This window comes from Mesocricetus auratus, unplaced genomic scaffold, assembly GCF_017639785.1.
Source record: "Mesocricetus auratus isolate SY011 unplaced genomic scaffold, BCM_Maur_2.0 Super-Scaffold_100027, whole genome shotgun sequence".
NCBI lineage: Eukaryota > Metazoa > Chordata > Mammalia > Rodentia > Cricetidae > Mesocricetus > Mesocricetus auratus.
The window spans coordinates 10378389-10405808 of NW_024429208.1; the positions used below are offsets into that span (position 1 = coordinate 10378389).

The 27420-nt window shown below is 49.6% G+C and overlaps 2 protein-coding genes across 7 annotated transcripts; one reads left to right on the forward strand and one right to left on the reverse strand.

Annotated features, from left to right (window-relative positions):
• The first annotated feature begins 740 nt into the window (after positions 1–740).
• Positions 741–23866, forward strand: Smarcb1 (SWI/SNF related, matrix associated, actin dependent regulator of chromatin, subfamily b, member 1). 2 transcript variants are annotated; one of them, XM_005070743.4, is made up of 9 exons: positions 741–1039; positions 4731–4869; positions 6439–6568; positions 10809–10946; positions 11920–12047; positions 14941–15107; positions 16425–16615; positions 23141–23272; positions 23545–23866. In XM_005070743.4, the coding sequence occupies exons 1-9, from the start codon at positions 947–949 to the stop codon at positions 23582–23584; spliced, it is 1158 nt and encodes a 385-aa protein (XP_005070800.1). In that variant the 5' UTR covers positions 741–946; the 3' UTR covers positions 23585–23866. The 2 variants fall into 2 exon arrangements, with proteins under 2 accessions (XP_005070800.1, XP_005070801.1); XM_005070744.4 differs by having other exon boundaries at positions 742–1039; positions 4731–4842.
• Derl3 (derlin 3) lies at positions 23782–27420 on the reverse strand. Of its 5 annotated transcripts, none has more exons than XM_005070745.4 (8): positions 27262–27420; positions 27083–27148; positions 26925–26998; positions 26713–26806; positions 26127–26322; positions 25604–25694; positions 25268–25507; positions 23782–24269 (listed from the first exon to the last, which is right to left on the reverse strand). In XM_005070745.4, the coding sequence occupies exons 1-7, from the start codon at positions 27352–27354 to the stop codon at positions 25435–25437; spliced, it is 687 nt and encodes a 228-aa protein (XP_005070802.1). In that variant the 5' UTR covers positions 27355–27420; the 3' UTR covers positions 23782–24269; positions 25268–25434. The 5 variants fall into 5 exon arrangements, with proteins under 5 accessions (XP_005070802.1, XP_040588393.1, XP_012969288.1 ...); XM_040732459.1 differs by having other exon boundaries at positions 25268–25529; XM_013113834.3 differs by having other exon boundaries at positions 27083–27145; positions 27262–27396.

Here is a 27420-nt window from a genome sequence, read left to right on the forward strand (position 1 = left end):
CCTGTCCCACCAATACCTGGCCTATACCACATTGTCTTTATCCATTCTTCTACTGCTGAATAGCTACCTAGCCTGGGCTATAACTTAGCTCTTGTAACAGTGCTACAATAAACATTACTCAAACATTTTGAGTCACTGTTCTGTTCCACAGAGGGTGGACATCTTCCAGCGGCACTGACTTTCTTCAGGGCTGTTAAGGCCCAAGTGGGCAGAGGCAAGGAGCAGGGCTGGGCTTGTGGCACCAGGCTTGCAGAGAGGGCTAAGGGGAGGATGCAAGCGGTCCTTCCTGTCCACCTGACAGCACCTGATCTTTGAATAGTACCAACCTCCATCCAGTACCGTCATTCTTCCCATCCCTATCCGGGCCTGCAGTGGAGACAGCTGTTCCTAGAGCACTTTCGGGTGGAGGACCTGAGCTGCCAGCCTGGGGTCGCCATGCCCACCCAGACTCCCTCAGGCTTCCCAATGGAGCGGTCCTTCTCTTCGCTTACCGTCTCATTTCTTTTCTTCACCCCCGGGGCTGAGTGCCAGCCCTGGTTGTGCGACTAGGAAAGTCACCGCCCAAGTCGGGGCCTCACTGGCTATTTATGTCGCTGAGAAGTCTTCTTTCATAAAGGACTCCGGGGTGGGGGAAGCCCCGGGAGCGAAAAGCGCTGGGGTTCCTTTAAGGGCCCGCGGGCACGCGCTCCGCCTTGTGTGGCGCAGGCGGCGGCCCGCACGTTGGCGTCACTCCCCCCGCGCATGCGCACGGAGGAGGGTGGCCCGCTCGTTGTCTCAGCGGCCGCTTAAGGAGCCCAGTAGTGACACGAGCGCCCGCCCGCTCTGCTTGCCCTGCCCGCCCTTCACCTCCCGGCCTCCGTTCCCTTCGGTCCAACGCACCTCGGCCCCGCCCCAGCCCACCGGATTCTTTCCCGCTCGACCCCGGCTGCCGGTTCCCCCTGCCGCCATGATGATGATGGCGTTGAGCAAGACCTTCGGGCAGAAGCCCGTCAAGTTCCAGCTGGAGGACGACGGCGAGTTCTACATGATCGGCTCCGAGGTAGCCCGCGGCGCGTTGTCGCCTTCCCGGCAGGGCAGCGGCTCGCCGGCTCGAGCCCGGGAGCGGGCCTGTGTTCCCCGAGTGCGCGCCTCCATTCATCGCGGAGGCGGGCGCGTGCTCGCTTTTGGGGCGTGGCCTGGTGGGCGTGGCCGGGCCCTTAGCCTGGACGCTCTGGGTTTGCTTTACACACTTGTTTAAACCTTAAACTTACCAGGCCCTAGTTTAGGGCGTCCAGCCGGTACGCTCCAGGCAGATGCGAAAAGGATGTTGGGGGAGCCCCTGGGCGCTTGGAGGTGGAGGTGCGATACTGCTCTTGAACCCATCGGCAGCTCTCGTGCACCCCACCGCCATGGTCTTGAACTCTCTAATTGTAAGCACGAGGCTTAGGAAGGCCTCCCCACCTCTTTGTTTCTTGCCTCCGAGGTGGGCTGCGGAAGCCTTATGATCTTCATTAAAGTGGTAGGAGAAGGATGTTTGCTTTTGGGTGGATGAGGCCCCGAGGCCAGAAGCACCAACACTTTGACTATCTGTGAGCTGATTTTGAGTTTTTATAGGGAATAAAAATCTGAAGGCTCGCTAATCCATAACTAGAAGAGACAGCCTTCGTTGAATCGGATGAACGAGTTTTCTTAGAAAAATCCTACAACCGGTCCTTCGGATCAGCCAAGTATTTTTGTCGTTTTTGCTTGGTTGGTTTTGTTTACAGGATGTCTCAAACTAGCCTTCCACCTAAGGGCAACCACCAATTAGTTTATGATTGTGTCCTCCAACCCCCCTTTTAGAGACAAGGTCTCACAGTGTAACCCTGGCTAGCCTTGAACTCACAAAAATCCACCTGACCTCTGACTCCCAAGTTCTGGGATCAGTAGTGGCATGTACACCACACCTGGCTTATGTCCCTTTTTTTCAAAAGAAGAAAGAAAAGGTACGGGTGGCCATAATCTGAGCACTCAGGAGATAGAGGGTGAGTTTGAGTTCAGCCTGACCTACATAGTGAGAACCTGTCTCATAAGAAGAAAAAAGAGACATGGGCATAAAATTCAGATGTGCCGATGTCGGTCAGTAAGGAGGTAGCGCTCTCCTCACTGGACAGCTAAAGCCATTTCAGATGCTAGCAGTTACCTCCTGGCTGCCATGTGCAATGTCATACACTCCATTATTTCATTAGCATGTGGTTGGCTTTTGGTTGTGTGCTAGGTTTTTATTTTGTTTTTGACAGCTTAGTGCTGCATGATAAAACCTCACTGCAGACCGAGGCTTTCAGGACACCTCATGGTTCTTGGCGTAGCTGTATCAGGTAATGGGGCCAATGTTGTCAAGCATCAGGACTTAGGGGTTCCCATTTTCACTAAACGTAGTGGGAACTGCCCTGGTATGTTCACACCATCACTTCAGAGCTGTTGTTCCACAGTGGCTTTGCTGGGGACATGCAGTCAGTGCCTGGAATGGTCCTTGTTGGCCAATAGGTATCTGCTCAAATGCTGGGTATGTAAGGCAATTGATTTTCAGCATTCCATACAGAACAACTTGTTGAAAGAAACGTGTACCTGACCAAATTATGAAAGGATGAGTCTGGCCTTAACTCTACGTAGGTAGTGGTAGTTTGGAAAGAAAATTCTCATCTGGTGGAGCAATGAAAAGATAGCTGGTCAGGTGGGGAAAACCCCGGGAGGCTAAGTGACAGCTTGCTTTTCCTTCTGCCCTCGCCCTCTCTCCCTCTACCTTCCCCAACGTCTCCCTTTTCTCATGCTGGGAACTGAACCTAGAGCTTTGTGCCAAACAACCCTTCCACTGAACTGGTTCCATTTTTCTCATGTATATGAGATGCTTAAACTGGACATGCATGGGTTTTTTATTAAAGATGTATTTATCATGTATACAAGTGCTCTGCCTGCATCTCTGCCTGCACACCAGAAGAGGCGCCAGATCTCATTACAGATGGCTGTGAGCCACCATGGGGTTGCTGGGAACTGAACTCATAACCTCTGGAAGGACAGCCAGTGCTCTTAACCTTTGAGCCATCTCTCCAGCCCAGACATTCATGTTTTTTGAGGTCATCGTAGTAGCATGTTTTAGGTTTTACAAAGCTAAACCACCTTTCTGTTTACTGTTGGCCCTCCCAGTTGAATGAGAATAATTCCCCTGAGACCAAAATGACGGGGTTTTCGCTCTTTGGGGCCTGGTTCTGGTTTTGGGAAGAAATCAGGATCTTGGGGTTCTTTGTCCTGTGGTTCCTGAGACAGTGTTGTCTAGATGATGGCCCTTGGCCCCTTTCTTTCAGAAAAGGACAATAGCATTTGGACAGACATGGCTTCAGCAGCACAGTGTCTCTCCCATCTGTGGAGCTGCTTTGGGATGGCATCTGCAGTGGTGCGACTGTCACCATCGTTCTGCCATGCGCCAATACCCACATCCAGAATCTTTTTTTTTTTTTTTTTTGTATTCCAGAGAGGGCAAAGACTGACTTAGGAAAAGCCAAGCTGGCAAGCCCTAGTGTGCTAAGCTCTGAAGGGACCTTAGGAAGGCTCTGTGGTAGACACCCTGCAGGACCCTCACAGTAGTCACAGAGCACAACATTGCCAACTTCTTGTTTTAAAACGAATGAAAACTGTACTTTTACACAAACCAAATAGCAACAAGGAGTCTTTGCTGTCTGTGTATAGACTGTTGAACTCTTAGGCTCAGCAGCTCTGGCTCTTGTTAGTCTCTCCTGGAAGAAAAGTGGAGAGACGACTTTCTCTTAATAAATGTACACTATGATGGGTAGAGGGGGGTGAAAAAATAATACAAGTGATCCTCTCTAGAGCAGAGTTCAGACTGGAGGGCCTGGCGTGGTGATGCATACCTTTAATCCCAGGATTTGGGAAGCAGGGGCAGTCCCATCCCAGTGAGTTCAGGGCTAGCCTGGTCCACATAGCCAGTTCCAGGCTAGCCAAAGTTACATAGGTAAAGAGGCCCAGATTTGCAGCTGGAGTCAGCACCTTGCACCATATCCCCTGGTTGTCCCCACCAAGTGACTCTGCAGACATCATTTCTAAAAGTCAGTGAGGTCATGGATCTTCATAAAAATGACAGGGCTAGCTTTTCACGAAGGCTGTCCTTAAGTGTTGCTACAAGCAAACTAAGCTATTACTGGGGGGGGGGAGGAGTAGTGATTTCTGTGATAGTCCAGGGATTACTAATATAGGACTTTTTAGACGAGAAAATTCTTTTGGTGTCTCTGGTTTGAATTTTGTTGCTAAATAAAGCAACACAGGCAGTGGGACAAATTATCTTGCATCTGTCTAAAATTAAAGGCATTTTGGTGTTTATTGCCTTGTAAAAATATCAAAGTCTGCTTTATAAGATGAAAGGAGGTCACAGGAGTCTCAGATTTCAGAAAAGTGCCAGGAAATCTTTGGTCCTGATCGACATCACAAGCTCCTTACTGAGGTCTGGGATCCTCCCGAATAGACATCTGGTCAGGCCTTTTGGAACTGGGTTCTGATGTCAGGATACACAGACTCCAGCCAGATGTGCACTGCCGTTGAACCCTGATGTCAGCAGAATGTGTTTTATGGCTGCTGACAGGTGGGCGTCTGGAGGCCTTGTATCTCATACACTTGATCCAGCGAATCCTCTATGCCAGAGCTCTTCGGCATAGTGATAGATGGTCTGACCCTCATAATGAGCCTTCTTGCTTTACTCATAGGTGGGAAACTACCTCCGTATGTTCCGAGGTTCTCTGTACAAGAGATACCCCTCACTCTGGAGGCGACTAGCCACTGTGGAAGAGAGGAAGAAAATAGTTGCATCGTCACATGGTAAAAAAACAAAACCTAACACTAAGGGTGCGTCTTCACGAGGGTTTGTAAACCTGTTTCAAAACCACTCGCTTATGTCATGAAGATAAAACGTTTTCACTCCAGTGTCTTCATTGCAGCCTGACCTTAGTTGGGTAGGGAGCGTCTTGGGCAGGCCACCCTGCCAGAGCACATGTGGTTCAGGTGAGCGTGGCTCAGGGACTCTTTGATGCTCCACCGATGTGTGTTCGTGCTGGGCCAGTGGGTGTGTGAGGGGCCAGGGCCAGGGCAGTAGCAGGTGCTGTGAAGACATGTTGGTCTCAAAACGTTTTCGGAATGCTGTGATTTGCTACCATTTGCTGTGAGTGTGTCGCCGTAGCCATCCTGGCAGCCCTAGTAGCAGATGGTGGTCCCAGCCCTCACTCTCCTCTGGGGCTTCCACCGCTTCCCTCCCAGAGCACATTTATCCCATAATACTTCATCTTGGCAACCAGTGTGCTAAGCTCACGTGCATGTACCCATTCCACGTGGCCAGCCCCGTGCCTGGGGCTTGCTGGGCGAGCCTCCTGGTGCTACTGAAACGAGTGCAAGCTCTGGGCTGCGGCAACTCTGTGCAGAGTGAAGATGCTCTTCATGCATTTTGGGGCCTCTAGCAGGAACATTTGGGTGTGGGCGCAACATGCCATTTGGCAGGTGGCAAAACTGCTTTCCACTTAGCAGAGGCACCCTGTAGAGAGCTGCCCTGGGCCTGGGTGCGCGTGTACGTGCATGCATGCGTGCTCATGAGCACTCTGTAGTCTGTCTTGTCTGTAGGTGCTAATGTAGTTGTCTGTTGTGGTATATTGGGAGTTCTTTTAATGCAGGAGCCAGAGCTGCTTTTTTTTCCACTTCTAAAAGATACCTACTATTGCCTGAAACAGTTTCCTTTGTGTCCCCTCTGCCACAAGTGGAGTATAGTCACTAGCATAGTGGCTACCTAGTTTTGCCTGCCCTTCCTTAGGTTCCCATGAAGTCTTAGTGATCTTGCTACCGTGAGTCCTCCAGCAAAGCTAAGCAGGTCCTACAGCAGCGCTTGACAAAGGTTCCCTAAAAGAGCTGGGGTGGGGGGTGTCACGTGGTGTGAAGTTCTATCTCGTTTTCCAGACAACACATCTGGCCTGACTCAGGATTGGTAACTTTTGCTTTGTGTAAAATAGTTCTTTCTAACTCTCTGGGCTCTTGTTTTAAAAGAAAATGATTCATCTTTCGTTCTGTCTCCCATCTTGCTTTGTGCTTTAGATTGTGGTGGTGTCAGACCTCTTCCCACTGGGGTGTTACTCTGAAGCCTTCCTGGCAGCCCCTAAGCTGTGGCTGCCCCAAACATGTCTGCCCCTGAGCTAGTGCTCTTAAGAGGCAAATTCGCCCAAAGCCATCCCACCAGAGGCTTTCTCCACTGAGATGTCTAGGTAAAGCCTTAGTCCGGATTGCCCTTTTGGAAGAGGCTAGCACTCAGCAGTAGTGAATTTGACACCTTGCTTCCCCCACCTCCCGCATGTGAGGACCTCATGTGCTGATTCAAGTTGGTTGTCAGCTTGTTCACGCTGCGCAGGATGACCACAGCGAGGTCTCTGCTTACAGATCATGGGTATACCACCCTCGCCACCAGCGTGACGCTACTGAAAGCCTCGGAGGTAGAAGAGATTCTGGATGGCAACGATGAGAAATACAAGGCTGTGTCCATCAGCACAGAGCCCCCCACCTACCTCAGGTTTGCCTTCCTATCTCTGTATTGCTCTAGGGACCTGCGGGGTGGGGATCTCATCCTGAAGAGCAGGGTAACGTGAAACTTACTCGCTGTGTTTATAATTGCCTGACCCAGGTTTCTAAGTTTCTTCTGTGTCTTTGACATTCTCAACAAACAGACCAAGTCTTGAGTTCTGGAATGTTCTGAATCTGGGACTCATTTGCCAAAAAAAAAAAAAAAAAAAATTGTGACTCAGATAAACTTCCAAAAGAAACAATAGAGCCAGGCGTTGGTGGCGCACACCTTTAATCCCAGCACTCAGGAGGCAGAGGCAGGCGGATCTCTGTGAGTTCAAGGCCACCCTGGTCTCCAGAGTGAGTTCCAGAACAGCCTTCAAAGCAATACAGAGAAACCCTGTCTGGGAAAAAAAAAAAAAGAAGATTTGAATATTCAAATATTCAAATACACACAGAACTTTGAAAGTACCTTTCTTTCTTTTTGAGACAGGTCTTATATAGCCCAGGCTGGTCTTAAACTTGTTGTGTAGCTAAGTATGGTGTTAAACTTCTGGATGCTCTGATTACAAGTGTGTGCCATCATGCCTAATTATAATAGTGCTGGGGATGGTACCCAGGACTTTGTGCACATGAGGCAGCCCTCTCTACCAACTGAAACATATCCTCAGGTACAAACAGATGTTTGTTTGTTTGTTTGTTTGTTTGTTTTTGATCAGGGAGGGTTTCTCTGTAGCCCTGGCTGTTCTAGAACTCACTCTATAGACCAGGCTGGCCTTGAACTCAGAGACCACCTGCCTCTCACTGGTGCTAGGATTGAAGGTATGCACCACCACCACCCAGCCAGGAAAAAAAAATGTTGTTTTTTGAGTCAAAGTTTTTCTGTGTAGCCCTGGCTGTCCTGGAGCTCACTCTGTAGACCTGGCTGACCTTGAACTCAGATATCTGTCTGCCTCTGCCACTGGAGTTATTTTTTATTCATTCATTCATTCATTCATTTTTTAATTTTTCGAGACAGGGTTTCTCTGTATTGCTCTGGAGGTTGTCCTGGAACTCGCTCTGTAGACCAGGCTGGCCTTGAACTCACGAAATCCGCCTGCCTCTGCCTCCTGAGTGCTGGGACTAAAGGCGTGTGTCACCAATGCCTGGCTTGGAGTTATTTTTTAAAAATAACTTTTAAAAGCTGTATTGTAGGCTGGAGAGATTGCACATGTGTGACATGCCATGCATGCGGAGGTCAGGGCACGCTTTGTAGAATCAGTTCCCTCCGTGTTCACATGTGTTCAGATCGCCATACTCACAGAGCAAGTGCCTGTGCCCACTGGGCCATTTTCCCAGCCTAGGATGGAACCTTTAGAAAGTAATTGTGACAACAAAAAGGCAAGTAACTAAGTTCTTACTGTGTTGTATGTAGTGTCTACATGTCGAGACTTAAAAGTAAACTGAAGACTCTAATAGGTTTGGTGAGTGGGTAGTGGTGATAGAGGTTGAACCAGGGCTCCATGAGCTTGTGTCCACCACTGAGCTACACCCTACATCAGAGTCTACAAACAGCTAGAGTATAGTCTGTATCTAGAAATACAAGAGGTAAGCAAACACAGGAAGAATGTTTGTCCTCTTCTTGTTCTAGTGAGGGTGGAGTGAAAAATGGAGCCCAGGGTGGCCTACTGTTGAACACATCACCAGTCACTTATGTCATTTTAAAAATTCAAAGCTTAAAAAAAGGCTAGTCAGTGTGACCACACCTGTAATCCCCAAACTCTCAAGTAAAAGCAGGAGGATCTTGATTTAAATGCCTGCCTGGGCTACCTTATCAAAAAACAGAGACAGAGAAAAAACAAAGTTTAATGTACAAAACCCTGAGAGTAGTAGGGAGGAAGGTATTGTTCAGAGTGATGTGGCTGTTGAAAATTATTCCCATCAGGAGTTTTCTTCATCTTTGTTAGATTGCTTTTCTGCTCCTCCTCAGCCCCCAGAGAAGGTGGCTTGCATCCAGGCTGGTGGGCGCTGTAGACACTTGCTCAGCAGATTCTTATTCTCCCCACGGGATGTGGTAAGAACAGAAGGATAACTAGGCCTTCCCAAGAAGTCACAGAAGGAAATGATGTGCATCTGGATGACACTTTTATGTTTGCACATGTCAGCTGGGAACCCTTTATACAGTGGTAAACAATCCCTTGATTGTGTCATATGAGGACCAGCTGAGGGAGTCGATTCCCGTTGCCTTGGAAGCCAAAACAACAGGGATGGGGTGTCCAAAGTTTGAAGTGAGCAGCTATGCTGCTCAGTCAGCCTGGCATTGGGCCTCTCAACTCACCTCTCTTGCCACTGGATACTTTGTCCCCTCTTAGGGTTCTTGGAAAGTTCTTGTAGTGGGAGAAAGATTGGAGATAGGGCAGGATTTGAGGGTCAAGGGGTGGGGTCAGCAGAGAAAGGTCTGTAGTTTCCAGCTGGCCTGGAATTGTCTGGAGGGTGCAAAGAATGCCAACCTTCTCCAGAGATGGACACTCAATCTGAGTGGGACTTAGGAATTTGCTACTTAAAATTTCACACATGAGCCATTTGCCCACGTAGGCCGAGATGGAAACTGGTCTCGCTGGCCCAGCTGTTGAGCCCTGTGCACATTCGTCTCCAGCTGCTGGGCTGTGGTCCAGGTTGCAAAGGTGAAAGCAGACCTTAAGGTCAGAGCCAGGTCCGCAGTGCTGCGGACTTGGTAAGCACTGGCCAGATGGCACTGCTTTGTTCCCTGCCCAGAAGGTGCCCAGACCTTAGCTTCAGAGCAAAGGTTACAGCTAAAGGCTACCCCCAAGGTCAAAGTCCTGACCTGTAAGAAAGTGCTGTTGGCCTCACTTTGACCTCTAGTGGACAGTTGCTGCAGGAGCCGTGAGTGCGGTGATGGGGTGTAAAGGTGAGTGTTCTCCTTTCATTGGTGCTGCTGAGGCAAAATACCGGGACAAAAGGCATTATATATATGTAGTTCTAGATTATAGTTCACCATTGAGAGACAGTCGGGGAGGAACTCCGACAGCTAGTCACCTCACATCCATAGTCAAGAGCAAAGAGAAACATGTACCCATCCTGCCTGCTTGCATTGATAGCATCCCCCCCTCTGTCTGTCTGTCTGTCTGTCTGTCTGTCTGTCTGTCTGTCTGTCTCTCTCTTGTTTGGGCAGGATTTCACTCTATAGCCCTGGCTAGCCTGGAACTCTCTGCCTCCCAAGAGCTAGAATTAAAAGTGTGAGCCAGTGCACCCAGCTCAGCTAGCTTCTTCATTCTTTATTTATTTATTTATTTTTGGTTTTTACGAGACAGGGTTTCTCTGTATTGTTTTGGAGGCTATCGGTCCAGCCCAGCCTCGAACTCACAGAGATCCGCCTGCTTCTGCCTCCCGAGTGCTGGGATTAAAGGCGTGCGCCACCACCGCCCGGCTAGTTTCTTCATTCTTAATACAGTACTAGACATCAAGCCCAGGGAATGTTGCTGCTCACAGTGGGCTGGGTCTTCCCATAGCAACTAACAGATAAGAGCATTCCCCACAAAGTGCTCACAGGCTAGCCTAGATCTAGGTTCCTCGTGGAAACTCTTCTCCACTGTGATTCTGGGCTGTGTCAAATAGACAGTTAAAGCTAACTAGCATAGTGGGCAGCACACAGTCTGCTAGTCAGGGTCTAGCTAGGGAAGACAAACCAGCAAAGCACTGTGGAACCTCAGTGTTCTCCTTTGTCTAACTGAGCAGTGGATGCTCAGTGTGAAATAGTTTTGGGAATTTTCCCAATAGTAAGAGTAACTTGGAGTTTGGAAAAAGAGTTTTCATGTTTCATGGGTTAGTTTCATGGGGTATATATATATATATATATATCTAATAACTCCTTCCTTCCATCTGTCCATCTGTCTTTTTTTTCTTTCTTTGAGACAGGGTTTCTCTGTGGCTTTGGAGGCTGTCCTGGAACTCGCTTTGTAGACAAGGCTGGTCTCGAACTCACAGAGATCTGCCTGCCTCTGCCTCCCGAGAGCTGGGATTAAAGGTGTGCACCACCATGCCCTGCCCTGTGTTTGATTCTTTTGTCCCCTTCTCACACAGGAACCTCTAGGTTCCAGGAGGAGTCCCACAGTGTAAGAAATGCCCGGATGTCCTCCACAGGAGCTCGGAGCTGCCAGGGCACACTAGTGCCCACTGAGCATGAGTAGAGTCCAAGTGAACAGAACCTGACTCGTGCTCTCAAGGGTTACTCTCTCTGTGTGTGTCTCCAGGGAACAGAAGGCCAAGAGAAATAGCCAGTGGGTACCCACCCTGCCCAACAGCTCTCATCATCTGGACGCTGTGCCATGTTCCACCACCATCAACAGGAACCGCATGGGGCGGGACAAGAAGAGAACCTTCCCCTTGTGGTGAGTAAGCTCTGTTGTTTTAGCCTCTGCAGATCCCTTCTTCCTCCCGTGCTCTGTAATCTCCCGCCCAGGGAGGCACTGTTCAGTGACGCTGTGTTTCCACGAGTGCTACCCTGCCCCTGCCTCGGATGCTGCTCTATTACTTCCAGGACATCCTCCCTGGCTCCCTGCTCTGTTCTCCCTATTTTCCCCCTTCCCCAGCACCTCAGTCCCTAGGCCTTTCCCTACAGTATGATTCACCTGATGCCCGCAGCCAATCTGGGGGTTTAGGTAATACCCACGTGACTCCCACTGTGTCACTTCTCTGTGGCAGCAGAAACGGCACTTAGTGACTTTCAGCAGTGCACATTTAGTCTCTTCTAGTTCTAAAAGTCAGGACTCTGAAAGAGGTGACAGGCCAAAAATCAAGGTGTGGGCAGAGCTTTGCTCCCATCAGGTTAAGCTTTGACCTATGGCCTTAGTATTTTTCCACCCTTCTTCTGAGATGTTTGCTGAGCCTTAAGGGGAAGGGGGTGGTTTTTGTTTTGAGACCAGATCTCACTCTGTACCGCATAATGACCTCAGACTGCTGGCAATTCTCCTGCCTTAGCTTCCCAATGCTGGGATTACAGGCATGAGCTACTAGACCCTGCTAGCATGTCTAGGTTTTCTTTCTGAGGCAGACCTTCCTGGCTCTTCCTGATGCAGTCATGAAGCACACTGCCCCACCCTGTTGCAGAACTTAACCACAGACATGTTTGGGCTTGTTGTTTTTGCCCCTCTGCACTCCCATTAGTCTGGCCTTGGGACCCCTGGTAACCTCTTCTGTGCTGCCTCAGTGTTAGATGACAAATGCCTGTATGAAATGACCTTTCCCTTCCAACCATATTTAGACTAACCCACAGTGCAAAGGTAAGCTAGAAACTTGGTCCCTGGAGACCTAAATAGGAAACCCTGGAGCCCTGACTGACAGCTTCTGTGGTGTCACTTTCAGCTTTGATGACCATGATCCGGCTGTGATCCATGAGAATGCATCACAGCCTGAGGTGCTTGTACCCATCCGCTTGGACATGGAGATTGATGGACAGAAGCTTCGGGATGCCTTTACCTGGAACATGAATGGTATGTGGATGGTCAGCTTTGCTTGGGCTCTATATGAAAATGGCCCACTTTCCCATCAGCTGCCTGTCAAGCAGATTCTCAACCTGACACTTGAAGCTTTGTGGCATGGTTCTTAAGGCTGCAAATCTGAGTTCATGCGGGTTTGGCCACTGGCGCTATTCCTTGGGGACTGGGCATGTATCTTGGTTGGTTTTCTTTTGCTGTAACAGGATACCCAAACCTGAGCAATTTATGAATAAATGTAAGTGATTTACGCTGGCATGTGTCTGAAAGGCGGAAAGTTCAAGGTTCAGCTGCTAAGTAAGATTCTCTTCTGTTGAGGCCTCATACTGCTTCAACTCATGGCAGAAAGTAGAGGTGACGTCACTTAGAGAAACAGAGAACACACTTAATGACTGTCTGCCTTTGTAGCAGTGAAACCAACATCACAAGAAGGAGCACTCACTCATTAGAGAAGGCTATGCCTGCCTGCACTGCTTTAAGCTCCCAGCTTTCAAAAACTAAGCGCTACCTTATGCTTCCAGCTGTCAAACAAACAAACAAATGTGTGGTTGTGCATGGCTTTAATGGCTGGCTTGATCTGGTCAGCAACGTGGAATATGAATGGGAAAAAAAACAGCATAGAAAAAAACAGGCAGAGGGAGGCAAGAGGAATCAGCAACACTTAGGGTATTTGAAAAGGCCATGGAGAAACATTATTTTATATTTGAGGTGGTGGCCTGAGTCCTTAATTCCAGCACTGGAAGGCAGAGGCAGGCAGATCTCAGCTTAGAAATCAGCTTGGTCTACAGAGTGAGTTCCAAGACAGCCAGGGCTACAGAGAAACCCTGTTGCAAAAAATAAAACTAAAAAAAAAAAGGTGCATTTCTAAAATCGGGCACTGTGATGTGTACCTGTAATCCTAGGATTAGGATTTGGGAAGTAGAGGCTATGTTTGTGAGGCTCTAACAAAAGACGAAACTTAACAATGACAGTAATATGTGAATTTCAGGTTGTGCCTTCCTCCTATGAGTTGGTTAGCTCCAGAACGGCAGTTCTCAGCCTGTGGGGCATTGTCTCTAATGTCACAAGGCCACATTTGTGCTCTCAAGCCTCTACCCTCACCCTTACTGAGTTTTGACCAAATTGCAAATGCAGTTGATTGGAGAAAAGATAGTGCTTTGGACAAAATGATGCTGGAGCAATTGAATATCCAAAGATAATAAATTTTGACTAATCTTGCACCTAATACCAAACTCTAAAATCACAGACTTAATGTACGTAAAACACAAAACCATGAAACTTGTTGGGGAAAGTATAAGAGAAAATCTTGGGTATTTGGGGCTATATAAAGAATCTCAAGACACTAGCAGCTCAGTCCAGAGCAGAAAACACTAAAACTTGGACCTCATCAAAACCTGATTCTGCTAATAAAGACCCTATCTGAGGGGTATGAAAAGCTAGATGTGGAGGTGCATGCCTCTTAATCCCAGCACCCGGAAGGCAGAAGCAGGCTGATCTCAGAGCTCAGGTTCTATAGAGCAAGTTACAGGCCAGCCAGAGAGGGTTACATAAGGAGACCCTTATGTAACAGGGGATGGAGATGTGATCAAGGTGCTTGTCATAGTCGTAGGAAGTTGTGAAAGAACAAATTGTAAAAACTCAAAAAAAGCAACCAATTTAATTAAAATAAGGACATGGGCTAGAGAGGTGACTAAGAAGTTAAGAATACTCGCTGCTCTTCAGAGGACCCAGGTTCAGTTCCCATTGGGTCTGTAATTCCATTTCAAGAGAATCCAGTGCCTTCTGGTCTCTACAGGCAGGCATGTAAGTGGCATACAGACATGTGTGCAGACAAAACAGCCACACACATAAGAATAAATCTAACAGAGCACTTTAGAATGAGGATAGAAGACATGCTACATTTCACTGAAGACACACCGATGGGGTTAAACACTGGAAAGGTGTTCTGCCTGATTAGCTATGCAAGACATGCAAATCAGAACTAGTGACAACATTAGTGAGGATGCCGAGAACTGAGGCCCTCACTGGTGGGGGAAATGTCTGAGCTGCACTGCAAAACGACATGTGGCTGCCATATGAGAGTGGCTGCAGGGTAGGGCACGTGTCCCTGAGAAGTCCCCAAGATATCGTTTGCACTGAACCTACATGCAAATATTGATAGCAGCTTTGTACATAATAGCCAGAAATTAGAAGAAGCCCAGATGCCCTTCAGTGGGTGAATGCTTAAATAAAATGTGAACCCCCTGAAGAATGCTAACTAGCAGTAAAAAAGGAAATAATAGCCTGCATGGATCTCTAAAGAGTTTTTTATTGGTTTTTATTGTTGTTGAGACAGAATGTAGCCCTGACTGCCTTAGAACTCACTGTGTAGTCCAGGCTAGCCTCAAAATCATAGCAGTCCATCTGCCTCTGTCTCCAACTGCTGGATTGAAGGGATGCACCACCACAGCTAACTTCTCTCAGGAATTTTTCTGACTAGAAAAACGTTATTCCCAAAGTACACAAAGTACTTCCAGTTCTTCAGGTGCTCCAATTCCAGAAGCATATTCCACAGATGAAGAGTGGTAGGGCAAGAGGGATCCTGGGGCTGATGGACATGTCCTGGGCCTTGACTGCCCCAGTTTGGTTCTGAGAGCACACTCTGGTTCCATAGGATGTGGACCTTGGGAAGATTCCCCAGGGCCGGTGTCTGCAGGATGTGGCTAGAAAGACAGGGATGTTCCTCTGCTCCTCTGAGTGTCAGGGAAGGCCAGGTTCAGTGATCCAGTCATCCACATCGGCACGAGGGGAGGTTTGACAGGAGGAAGGAAGGGGGAAGCCAGGGCAGGCGTGAGCACCGTGAGATGAGGCACTACAGATAGGCCGAGATGTTTGCGTTTTCTGATTTCAGAGAAACTGATGACCCCTGAGATGTTTTCAGAGATCCTCTGCGATGACCTGGATTTGAACCCACTGACCTTCGTGCCAGCTATTGCCTCTGCCATTAGGCAGCAGATTGAGTCCTACCCCACAGACAGCATCCTGGAGGACCAATCTGACCAGCGCGTCATCATCAAGGTTGGTGGGAAGAGGACTCAGCCTTGGGTGGAAGTCAGTCAGGGTTCCTTGCTTGGGATGCAGTTTCTGGGAAGGCGTCCTTCAGGGACAACCTGACTGTCCTCAGGAATGGGAGGGCTGACTTTTCTGATGAAAGTGTCACAGTGTGGGTAGGACAGCCAGTGCTGTCATACCTCTGTCAGGCGCTGAGCCCACCCCAGAGTTAGAAGGTGACTGAGTATGTATGAAAGCCCGTAGTGAGATGCGCAGCATCAGTGTAATACTCTTAGCTGCTGGAGCAGACATTTTATGATTCAAAATATCTGCTTGTGTTCCTGCTTCCAGCTCTTCTGGGTTTCTGCTCGCAAGTGAAAAGCCCATGTCACTTATACCCTTCCATATTTTGAGGACCTACCAAACCTGCATAACATTTGCATTCCCACTAACAATGCACGCAGGTTCCAGTATTTCCCTAGAGTCACCAGAAGCTGTTATTACCTGCCTCCCTCCCTCTCTGCCTCCGTCTTTCCTTACTTGTTTGATAATAGTCATCCTAATGGCTGTAAAGTGTCTTACTGTGTTGAATTTATTTTACTTTATTTTTATTTTGTTTTATTATTACTTTTGGGGGGCAGTTTAAGACAAGAGTTTCTCTGCATAGCTCTGGGTGTCCTAGAACTTGCTCTGTAGTCCAGGCTGGCCTCAAACTCGCATAGATCCACCTACCTCTGCTTCCCGAGTGCTAGGATTAAAGTTGTGCACCACTGCTGCTTTGATGCATGTGTCTTGCTCTGCTGAATTATTTTTAACTATTATTAGTATGTGTGTGCCACGGTAAACGGAGGTTGTGGAGTTGGTGTTTGGGAATAGGCATATCTTTCTAAGGGTAAGGAAGTAGATAGGGCAGGTGTACCCGTTGGCTGCTAGGCAAGATGGTAAGGCCATGGCATTAGGGTAGAGACAGTGGCGTAAAACAGACTCAAGGACAGTCTCTGAAGAGTGCCGTGCAAGCTGAGCCCTATGTGGTCAGCAGAACTACGTAAAGATTGATTGCCACAGGTGTCAAGGACACAGAAGACACTTGGTTACCATGAGATAGAAGGGGAGAGAAGAGAGGCTAATGTGGGATCAGGTGCCCAGAGCCTCAGTGTCCAGTGACAGCCTGGGAGGTGTGTGAGGCTGATGCTATTGTGTCAACAAGAACCAGACAGACAAGGGGCTTAGCTCCTGAGCCACGGGCAGAATTCACTCCGACCTGGCGGTTGAGGATGGCTTGTCCCCACCTCGTCACAGCATTCCTGGGCTGCCCTCACTTGTGTTTGTTGCTTCTCGCCACAGCTGAACATCCATGTGGGAAACATCTCCCTGGTGGACCAGTTTGAATGGGACATGTCAGAGAAGGAGAACTCCCCAGAGAAGTTTGCCCTGAAGCTGTGCTCGGAGCTGGGTTTGGGTGGGGAGTTTGTCACCACCATTGCATACAGCATCCGGGGACAGCTGAGCTGGCACCAGAAGACCTATGCCTTCAGGTAGGATAACTACCATGGTCACCCTACCCTCTGCTCTCACATTTTTGTCCACTTTCTTGCCTATATTAGAAAAAGACTTCATCGCAAACTGGAATGCTTAGCAAAAACAAGAACAAAGGGCCTTTTTGTTTTATATAAAGACTTACAATTCATGGAGTTTGTTGGTAGGTTTTAGACTCAGCTAGGTTTACCAGACATCCCAAGAATCAGCTTCCTTGGAGCTTTCAAGAAAAGGGGCTGGAGAGAGGTAGCTAGTTCCATAGGGATCCAGATCTCCCTGTGAGAACCAGGAATATAAGGGTATACAGACATGCATTTAGGCAATCCACACACATAAAATAATAAAAATGTCTTGAGGGAGAAGGAATGAGGCACATCCAAAAGGGTGTGAGCCCCTCAGCCCAGCCCTTGATATGCTTAGCAGGCACGTGATTTGCTTGTTGGGGCCTACCTGGATCCCTGGAATATGTCCCAAGCACTTGTTTTTTTGTTTTTTGTTTTTTGAGGCAGGGTTTCTCTGTGTTGTTTTGTAGGGCTGTCCTGGAACTAGCTCTGTAGACCAGGCTGGCCTCAAACTCACAGAGATCCACCTGCCTCTGCCTCCCAAGTGCTGGGATTAAAAGTGTGCACCACCAATGCCTGGCTTGCCGTTGTTTTTGGAATCAGAAAGGGCTACTTTATCTTCTCAGCCAAGCAGGCCCTTGTCCTGTATGTTGTACCATCTGGGCGGCTGGGGTGCTGCCCACACTACAAGAGACCTAACAGTGACAGTCAGGGTACATGAGAATCAGAGTCTAAAAATTCAGAGGACCAGAGAGCAGCCAAAACTCCTGGCGTGTCCGCTTTCTCAGCCCTGTGTCACCTACCCCTGTGGATTTCTTAACCACTTAGCACAGGGAAAGGGTTGTTGTCCCTACCGTCCTTGCAGGTCCTCCCTGCTAGAGGGAGCCCTGGCCTGGTTTCTGCCATGCACAGAATATGACACGCACTGAGCGCCATGACCCCTTAAAGTGAGTTTTAAGTTCTAAGCCTCTGTCACTTCATGTTGGAAGCACATGAAGTCCCTTCCGGTGTGTCTGCTCTATATGCTCATGTCCCTTTCCTTCCGAACCTATCCCCCAGTCCCTGGCCTTTGGTTAGGTACACAGAGTAGCAGAGAGAGCTGCTGGTCACAGGGCATTGTGAGCAACACCTTGATGCCTGTGCATTAGAAGTTCTGGTAAAGGCTGGGCAGTGGTACCAGGTGCACACTTTTTTTTTTTTTTTTTTTTTGGTTTTTACGAGACAGGGTTTCTCTGTATTTTTTCTGAGGCTATCGGTCCAGCCCGGCCTCGAACTCACAGAGATCCGCCTGCCTCTGCCTCCCGAGTGCTGGGATTAAAGGCGTGCGCCACCACCGCCTGGCAGGTGCACACTTTTAATCCCAGCACTTGGGAGGCAGGGGCAGGTGGATCTCTGAGTTCGAGGCCAGCCTGGTCTATAAATGCATTCCAGGACAGCCTCCAAAGCCACAGAGAAACCCTGTCTTGAAAAACGAGGGCGGGGGAGGCACGTGCTTGGTAAAAGCCAGGGCAGTAACAAGCATGGGAGGGGGTGACAAACTGGTAAGGGGGTCTAGGCTCCTAGAGTACAAAACTGAAGTAGAGCAACACAGACATCTCAGAACCAGAATGAGGACAAAAGGGCTGTGACAAGGACTGTAGGGATGGTTCAGTGGTTAAGAGCATTGGCTACTCTTGCAGAAGACCCAGGATGATTGCCAGTTCCCACATGGTGGCTCACAACCCTCTAACTTGTTTCAGGGGATCTGGCGCCCTCTTCTGGTCTCCATGTGCACCTGGTACACATACATATTTGGAGGCACAGTACTCATACACATGAAATTATAATAAAGCAGATAAACATTTTTATCTTTAAAGAAGGGCAATGACATATGGTGAGACGGTTTGATGAGGAATGGAGCTAGGTTAGGTAGCAGGGAGTTTGCTGCTCTTAGAATTGCCTTCAGTTGGGCTGGAGAGATGGCTCAGAGGTTAAGAGCACTGACTACTCTGCCAGGGGTCCTGAGTTCAATTCCCAGCAACCACATGGTGGCTCACAACCATCTACAATTCAATCTGGTGTCCTCTTCTGGCATATAGGTAGAACACTGTATATGTAATAAACAAATCTTTAAAAAAAAAAAAAAGAATTGCCTTCAGCAAAATTACTAATAACTTCTCCTGAGCCAGTCCCTGTGCTCCAAACCTGGGAACCAGCAGACAACATCCTGTCTGGCACAGCAAAAAGACAGGTGTGTGATGCGTGGCTGCCAGTGTCCTTTGACTCCTAGTATACCCAGTGGCTGCAGGTGGGCACAGATCCTATTGGCAGGGAGGGCAAAGCAGATGTTTGGATGTCCTCTCCAAGCTTTGGATGGAGCTCAGTCACTAGTGTCTGAACCCTGAGGCTGCTTATACCCACAGTCCTGCCAGAATTGTGTGCTGGGCAGAGAGGTAAAGGTGTACTCGGTCAGAGGGATTGGCAGCTGAGTTTAAATGAGGGACAGAGAAACATGGTCCTCTGCTGGTGTAGCGTCAGCAGTTAGGTAGAGAAAGTACTAGAACCCCTGGGGCTGGTTCGGTGTGTATGCTTGTTAGGTGTGCACCACAGAGGGTAGGTATCCTAGAAAACTCTAGCAGCCAGCCCAACCTGGGTTTTATTTTTATAACAATCCATTGAGAGACAATTCATACCACACCACTTAGCCATTTGTTTTACTTTAAAATTTTAATTTTTTGAATTACTAGAGATTGACCCTAAGGCTGTCCTGGAACATGCTTGTAGACTAGACTGGCCTTGAACTCAGATCTACCTGTTTCTGCCTCCCAAGTCTTGAGATACAGGTCTGGTGTCTTTTTACTTTTTGATTTTTGAGGTAGGATCACACCGAGTTGCTGACTGTGAACTCATTCTGTAGCCCAGGCAGGTCTTGAACCTCTGATCTTCATGCCTTACCTTCCTTCCAAATGGTGGAATTATATGTCTGAGTCACCATGCCTGGCCTTCTATGTATGTTTGGTTTGGTCTGGTTGGTTTTCCTTCTGTGGAGCCAAGGTGCTGCCACAAAACTCAGGGTGGGGCCGGGCGTTGGTGGTGCACGCCTTTAATCCCAGCACTCGGGAGGCAGAGGCAGGCGGATCTCTGTGAGTTCGAGGCCAGCCTGGTCTACCGAGCGAGTTCCAGAACAGCCTCCAAAACAATACAGAGAAACCCTGGCTTGAAAAAAACCAAAAAAAAAAACAACAACAAAAAAACAAACAAACAAACAAAAAAAAAAAACTCAGGGTGGCACTGTGTACCTTGTGATGACTAGCTTCCTGGAATAATGTATTCAGGGGTCATTGATGTTAACACATTATCAGAACTCCAATCTTATAGCTCAATTCCATTGGTTAACTATATACATCAGACTTATCCATTCTGTTGTGGATTGTTTCTACTTTTTGGCTATAGTAAATAATGCTAAGGACATTTGTATGCTTGTGTTTAAAACACTCTTGTCAGTTCTCTTGGCTCTCTACCCAGTAGTTGTAGTTCTGGATTATATGGTAACTGGTTAACTTTTGTTGTATTGAGACAGAATCTCACTTTGTAGCCCAGGCTAGCCTGGAATATGTAGTTCATGTCAATCCTCCTGACCCAGCCTCCTATGAGCCTGGATTATAAATGATGAGCTGTCACACCTGGCATTTGAGGAACTGCTAAGCTGTTTTTTACGGTGGCTGCAGCATCCTTCAGAACCCACCAGTGCTGCGGGTCTGGGCTCAGCACCCCAGCCAGGACTTGTCTTGCTGTTCTGACTCTAGTTACCCTTGTGAGTGTCAGTGATTGTAGGCTAGAATTGGGTTTTCTAGTGAGTATCTTTTCAGTGATTATTAGCCGTGTGTGCGCATGTGTGTCTTTGAAAATGGCTTGTTCAGGTCATTCATCCACTCCACTTATTTGGGGAGCACATGTGCACACGTGTGTTTAGCTTATGGGGAGCACATGTGCACACGTGTGTCTGTCAGGACAGTTTAGGAGTCAGTTCTTTCTTTCCAGGACCTCACACCGAGCCTTCTCACTAACCTGTAGTTTTAGATGGCTTTTCATTTCTTGTTGATTTGAAAGTCTCCATATAATCTGGATTCACATTCCTTAATAGGTAGGATTTGTGAATATTTTCTTCTGAGTTGCCTTTTCACTGTTTTGATGGTGTCCTTTGCAGCACTGAAGTTATTTTGATGAATAATAAACAGTCCAGTTCATCTGTTTTTTTTTAGTTAATTCACACACACACACACACACACACACACACACACACACACACACATGCAAATATATACTTTGGTGTGTGTGTCACATGTAAGAAAGCATTGGCTAATGCAGTGGCATTTTATGTCAGCAGCTTGCCCACAGATTGCCCTTTCCTAGTGAGTTTGTGGAACTCTCATCATGCCTTTAAGGGGCATGCCAACTGTGGCTTGCAAACATTAGGGTGAGTGTAGAATTTGGTCTCCTTTTCCTCAGTTAAATGGCCTTAGGCAGGTCATTTCTTTCTTATGTCTCCGTTTTCTTCTTTGTAGAGGGAGAATGATAACTGCTTCTCAGCTTGCCTATACACACAGAAAACAAAGTCCTACATCCAGGTCTGGCATGGTGGCACACACCTTTAACCCCAGCTTTGAGAGGCAGAGGCAGGTAGATCTCTACATATTGAATTCTAGGACAACCAGGACTACACAGAGAAAACATTGTCTTAAAAAACAACAAAAACCTTACATCAAAAATCACCTCAAGTACACTTCATCAGCCTCAGTCTTTCCTGTGATTGCTGGCCTCTGGCAGCCCTGACATGGGTATTTGTGCGGTAGGAGAGTGTCCAGGGTCCTTCCCGACCTCAGAGTTCATGAGTAGGAAACCCTTTGGAATAATGGATGCTGGCTCATAGATTTGGGACTCAGAGCAGCGTCTCTGCGTCCATGGTCCCACAAAGCTGATGCAGCTAGTGTTGGCTCTATGCCCATCCCTCCATGGTCAGCTCTAGTAGTTCTATTTTTGATCAAACCCATGGTGTGAAATCTTCCCAGTGTCAAGGGGAGGTAAACAAAGGAGCCGGTTTGCCAGCTCTTCTTTAAATACAGAGAAAAACATGTTTGATTCCTTCTGCCCGAGCTTGGCGCCTTTCAAGTCTGCCCTCCCAAGGGAGATGACCTGGAGATGATGGATGAGTCTGCCTGGGCTGTTCCTGTATTTCCAAATGAAGCTGCTGAGAAGAGGCTGGCCCTGGGACCACAGGGTGGGGCATGACTAGTCCCTGGCCTCTGAGTTTCTAGCAGGAGTTTGGGCTTCTAGGCCTGTAGGTATGGACGTTGTCAGCTCAGATTCAGTAGAACGTCAGACTTGTGTCAGCCAAGGAGCCAGGGCTCCCCTGGTCCTTGGAATCAGCTTCACCTATACTCTGGCCTTGATCCAGGCTTGAAGTCCCTGAAACCTTTATGCCAAGGATTGGCCCTAGCCCAGGCTTTCTGAGGTGGGCCAGGGTAAACTGTCAGCCTGCTGGGTTTGGCCTGTACTGGTTTGATGCAGCGATGAAGAATTGTGACTCTGCTGTCAAATCTGGTGTAGGGATTTGTTTTTGTGAAGTCCACCCTTCCTGAAGCCTGAAAGGCTGTGTAAGGACCTGTCTGGCTCTAAAGAGGCCTCTGCAATGAATGTTGGCTGCTTCATGCTAAGCCTCCAGACAGTAAATTCTGTTCCTATATTCTAGACAAAGACCAAAACAGCCCATTTTCATCTGCCAAGTAGCACCTGAGCTCGCCCCCCTCCTTTCCCAGAGCTGACAAGGTACTGCAGGACAGCAGGTGGGCACACCTGATTAGGAATGTAGGTAGGGTAGGGAGGCTCGCTCAGGTGACAGGGAGGCCACCTCGCAGGAAGGCCAGAGTGATGGCAGAGTGAGGAGAGGACCTGGTTAGAGCCTTGATGTGAGACTTCCTGCCAGGCTAGGGTTTGCTGTGACACAGTGGGTACATCCTTAGCTTCCTCTTACCAACTAGGAAACCAAGGTGCAGAGTGGCGCAGCCATACCCACCCCCCAGTAACTGTACCCTCATAGCCTTCATCCCATTTTGTTCCCACCACTGTGTCTATTTGGCAAGAGGCTTGGCCCTGAGACACTATTCTTTCCAAAGAAACTACCTCCATAGCTGGCGGCTCCCACGGTTCTTACTGAGAACCGACTCTGAAGGGGGGCTGTTCAGGCTGGAGGTAGTACTGTTTCTGCTGGACAGGTCCTGGCCTCATGCTTGAGGTTCAGTGACAAAAGTCATTCCCCAGCTGCCCCAGCATTGCTGCTGGGAGGAGCTGGGACAAGGAAGTGGGCCTTGCTGCTGTGCCCTGGCCATCTGCCAATGCAGAGTAGAAAGCAGTGGTCTCTGGGGGACTTCTGAGCTGCCACCGTTAACAGGCCCTTGCTCCTCTTCCTTGTTTCCCTTCCCTCAGTGAGAACCCACTTCCCACAGTCGAGATTGCCATCCGAAATACTGGAGATGCTGACCAGTGGTGCCCCCTGCTGGAGACCTTGACTGATGCTGAGATGGAGAAGAAGATCCGGGACCAAGACCGGAACACAAGGTACACCACAGGCACCTGTCTTCCTGGCAGACAGGTTTCTGTGGGGATTGGGCCCCGGGGTACGTTTCCTTGAAGGGAACAACATCCTTAGCAGGTCTCAGGGTTTCCATAAACAGTTTGTGCAGCAGACTGGCCAAGGTCAAGAAAAGACTAGAGACCATTCCTGCTAGATGGGCCCCACACCTAGTTACTCTAGAAAAATAACATACCTAGGAGGGTGGCAACTCAGAGCTGTGACCAGCCCCAGCTGACCACCTGTTCTCCTGCTCCAGGCGAATGAGGCGTCTCGCCAACACTGCCCCAGCCTGGTGATGAAGCCATCCATGCTTGACTTCCACGGAGCATCTCAAAAGCCTGCCTTTCCTTCCTCTGTGGTAAAGAGAGGCCAAGGGACAGCTGGTGCCATCCTGAGAAACGGGGTAGGGCCTCCTGGGTGCCTTCCTTCTGCACACATCCCATTTGCTAAGCCCCAGCATTGTCCCCAAAGCTAGAGTCAGGAAGCAGCCTCATTTGGGTTGTTTTGTTTTTGTATAGGAGCCTCAGACAGGGCTAGTAACACTTTTTAAATAAAAAATAAGTTCAGTTTCTTTGGAATTGATAGCATAAACATGTGAACTAAGAGTGGACCCTGTGTGGAGGGAGGGGCGTGGCCAAGGTCGATGTGCCCGCCCCTCCCTTCTCACCCTCAGATCCTCAGGCTAGTAAATGAGACCATTGGGTCCCCACAGCAGCCACAAGAACCCCAAAGCGGAGCCCAGCCATTGTTCCTTCTTGTGCCTTCCAGCTTCCCTGTGACGCTCTGGTGCTCAGCAAGTCTTTTTAGAGGTTGACAGCAGTGTGCCAGAGGCTCCTTTGCTGGCTTTGGTCCTGCTGCATCCAGACAGGCTGCTGCCAGCTGGGGGTCCTGGCTCTAGTGTCCCTTCTAGATGACTTGGTCACGTGTGGGTAGCCCCTGGGCATGACATCACTAGTACAGGAAGTCTTCTGTATCAGAATTCTAACAATCCAAAAAAAGGTTATCTAAGTTCATCTCCACTGTAGCCTGGACCAGCTTCTCCATCCCCAGCCTATTGTGAGGAATAGGGAAATAGGACACCAGCTGTGTGCCATCCTTGTGAGCTGGCAGTATGTGGAGAAGAGGTAGAGCCCTCCCCCCTCTCCCCCAAGCTGTGCCTCTACACGTTACTTAGCCCCTTTGTCCTTGGTCTGTGGTACAGTATAGAATGCACATAGGATCCATTAAGGTGGCTTCTAGGTCTGCACTAAGCCAAGCTCTGCTTGGCAAACTGGGCATACAGGTTATGATTGAAGACAGGGATCCCAGCATCCCAGCTACAGTCTGCTGCCCTCTCTCAGCGGGTCTTCCCCCCCCACACCCCTAGATCCTGCCTGCTGTAAGCACCCCCACTCCACACAGCAACACAGCTTTGGCCCCACCAGGTTTCACTACAGAATTGAGTCAGACTCAGTAGAAAACATTTTTGTCACTATAGAAACAATAGGCAGTGGTTTGGGGAATTCCCATGCTCTTGGGCATCCAGAAGTAAGTCCCATTGGGGCACATGTAAAGCAACAAGGAAAACTGGCCACATAGACATCCTCGGTTCAGAGATGTGGGTAGGAGGGACTCATGGGCCTTCAGCAAATGGAACGTCCCAGAACTTCCTCTGCTATACACAGGGTGCTGCTAAGACAGAGCTCAAGGCCCTGGGCTCCTAGAATGGCAGAGGACCCAGGGGACTTTTGGTCACCAGCCAGAGAAGAACGTGTGGGCTTGCTTTAGAGGAGAACAGAGCGTAGGAGGGTGGGCGTCAGCCCACAGGCACTGCAGGCAGGATACCTGTAGACTGGGCATGATGCTGGGTGTTTAGGACGTGTTCCAGTGCGCCATCAAGGCACTGGCAGCATGAAGATGAGAACTGTGGGCTGCAGTTGGTGAGTTCAGAGCTCTGCTAGGCATCGTAGGCAGTCCCTACTCTGGGCCCCATGTCCTACCAGCTACAGTTGAGCAGATAGATGGTGCAGAGGAGCGGAGGGCGTCACTGGCTGAGGCACCAAGGTTGTGGGTGGGCCCAGCCTTCTGAATGGGTTGCTTGGCTGTAGGAGAAGGTAGAGCCCTGCCTCAGGCTGACCCGGTGGGCTTACTGCTCCATGGGCTGCAGTTACAGCTCTGGTTGCTCTTCCGGAAGGGGCAGATAATTGGGGTCTTCTTGAGGGTCGTCCAGTAGTAGCTTCCTGTGGGGATGGGACAGTTATACTGAGCTGCGGTAAACACAAGTTCCCCCTGGAGTAGGTAGACTGAGGGAGGGAAAACAGTTGTCCAACACTCACAGAAAGTTGGGGGTCAGCAGCAGTCTCTTGCCTCCAGGCTGGTTGGGAAAGACATCTTCTAGGAAGTAGTAGATGTGACCCACAACAATCCCTGCAAGAGAGGCAAAGGCGGGCAGAGCCATCTTTCACAGCCCAGGGCAGCCCAGAGCACAAGCACCCCGTTACCTGCCAGTTTCCGGGTCAGATGAGAACTGGCTTTGAAAGGCATTACGAATTCCCAAAATGGACAGTTGCTGGGGAGCGGGAGGGACTAGGGGCCTGAGAACACTATGGGAGTAGCAGCCAGGAAGCAGAAACTAACCACGGCCAAGCAGGATCAACTCCAGTGTCTGCAGGTCAGCCACAGATGCAAATCCTGTGGCCAGCTGGGTTGCTTGAGGGGCTTTAAGGACAGAACAGGAGTTGGGACAGGAGGAGGAGTTTGGGACATTGATGAGAGATGGGGGAAGGGATGTGTGTGTCAACTGCATGCCCCGATGTGACCAGCTGGCCGAAGGTTAATGGGAAGGGTGGGCAGGCTCACCTATCAGGTCTGTAAGGACCGAGTTGCCCAGCAGCATCGAGAAGCCCATGAGGGCCCAGGGCAGGAATGGCGCCTGGAAGTTGAGTAAGCCAAAGAAGTTGACCCTCACGTGAGGGCTGCGCCGGCTCCATACATAGACCAGCATGGCCATGAGGGCCTGTCCCAGGAAAAAGAGGCTGCCCAGGAATCCCAGCAGCTGGGCCAGAGTCAAGGCACCCTGGAGCCATCTGCTGCCCACTGTACCTGACTCTAATCGGATTCCCTCCTGTGCCTGGTCTATTCCATATCAAGAACCCCTGTCTGGGGCTTCCAGGTACCCAGTCTCCATCAATCCCCATGCCTGCCGGTTCCTTCTGCCTCTTGCATTCACGTTTCAGTCACGTATTCTACAAATCTATCCTATTATCTCCCTGTTGTGCTCTGCAGGGACACTGAAGACCTAGCTAGGGCATCTAGGCTACAGGGCAGCTAAGCCCTGAATGTTTGTTCGTCCTGGCCTGGGCACTTCATGTCAGACCCCAGGGGCACGGCAGGCTAGATGGAGGTGCCCCTTGGTCCAGTAATACTGAGCCTACAGGAAGGATACAGTCATAAGAACACCACCGAAGATAAACATGAAGACGAAGTCGGCCTTGCGACCCCGGAAGGAACCCTCCTCCAGCATGCGACAGTAGCGGAACCTGCAACACTAGTATAGGAAGTGCCACGTCGACTGGGCCTCAGTTTCCCCACTCCTAGCCCAACACATCCCCCCAATCCCACCTCACAGCCCCACCCCACCCCCGTGGCCCAGGATACACGAAGAGCATGTTGAAGAAGAAGCCGAATCCCAGGGGCCCAAAGAAGAGGAAGGTAGTGATGAGCCTCCAGACCTGCAAAGAGGCGGGGATGGTGGTAAGGCGCGGGGCTGAAGGGCCAGGCCTGGCTGGCAGGTGCCAGAGTCGGGGCCACCTCACCTGGAACTTCCGGAACACCAGGTGCGGGTTGAAGTAGAGCTGGAAGGGGCTGAGGAGTTCCAGCTGCTGTAGGATGGGGAACGTGTAAGACGCCAGAAGCCGGCGATCTCCCTAACCCCCTCTGGCGGCCCAGGGACTGTAACCATGGCGCCGCCACGCCCGCCCGCCGGCCTGCTCACCACTGCGGCGGTGGTAAGGACGCAGGCCGCGGTGTAAGCTCGCGTCACCGTGGGCACCTGCAGGAAGCCCGCCGCCAGCCCCTGCCCGGCCATCGAAAACCCTCGGCGCGCGCGCCGGCAACGCCGAGCTCTTAACCCGCCCCAAGCCCCGCCTCATTC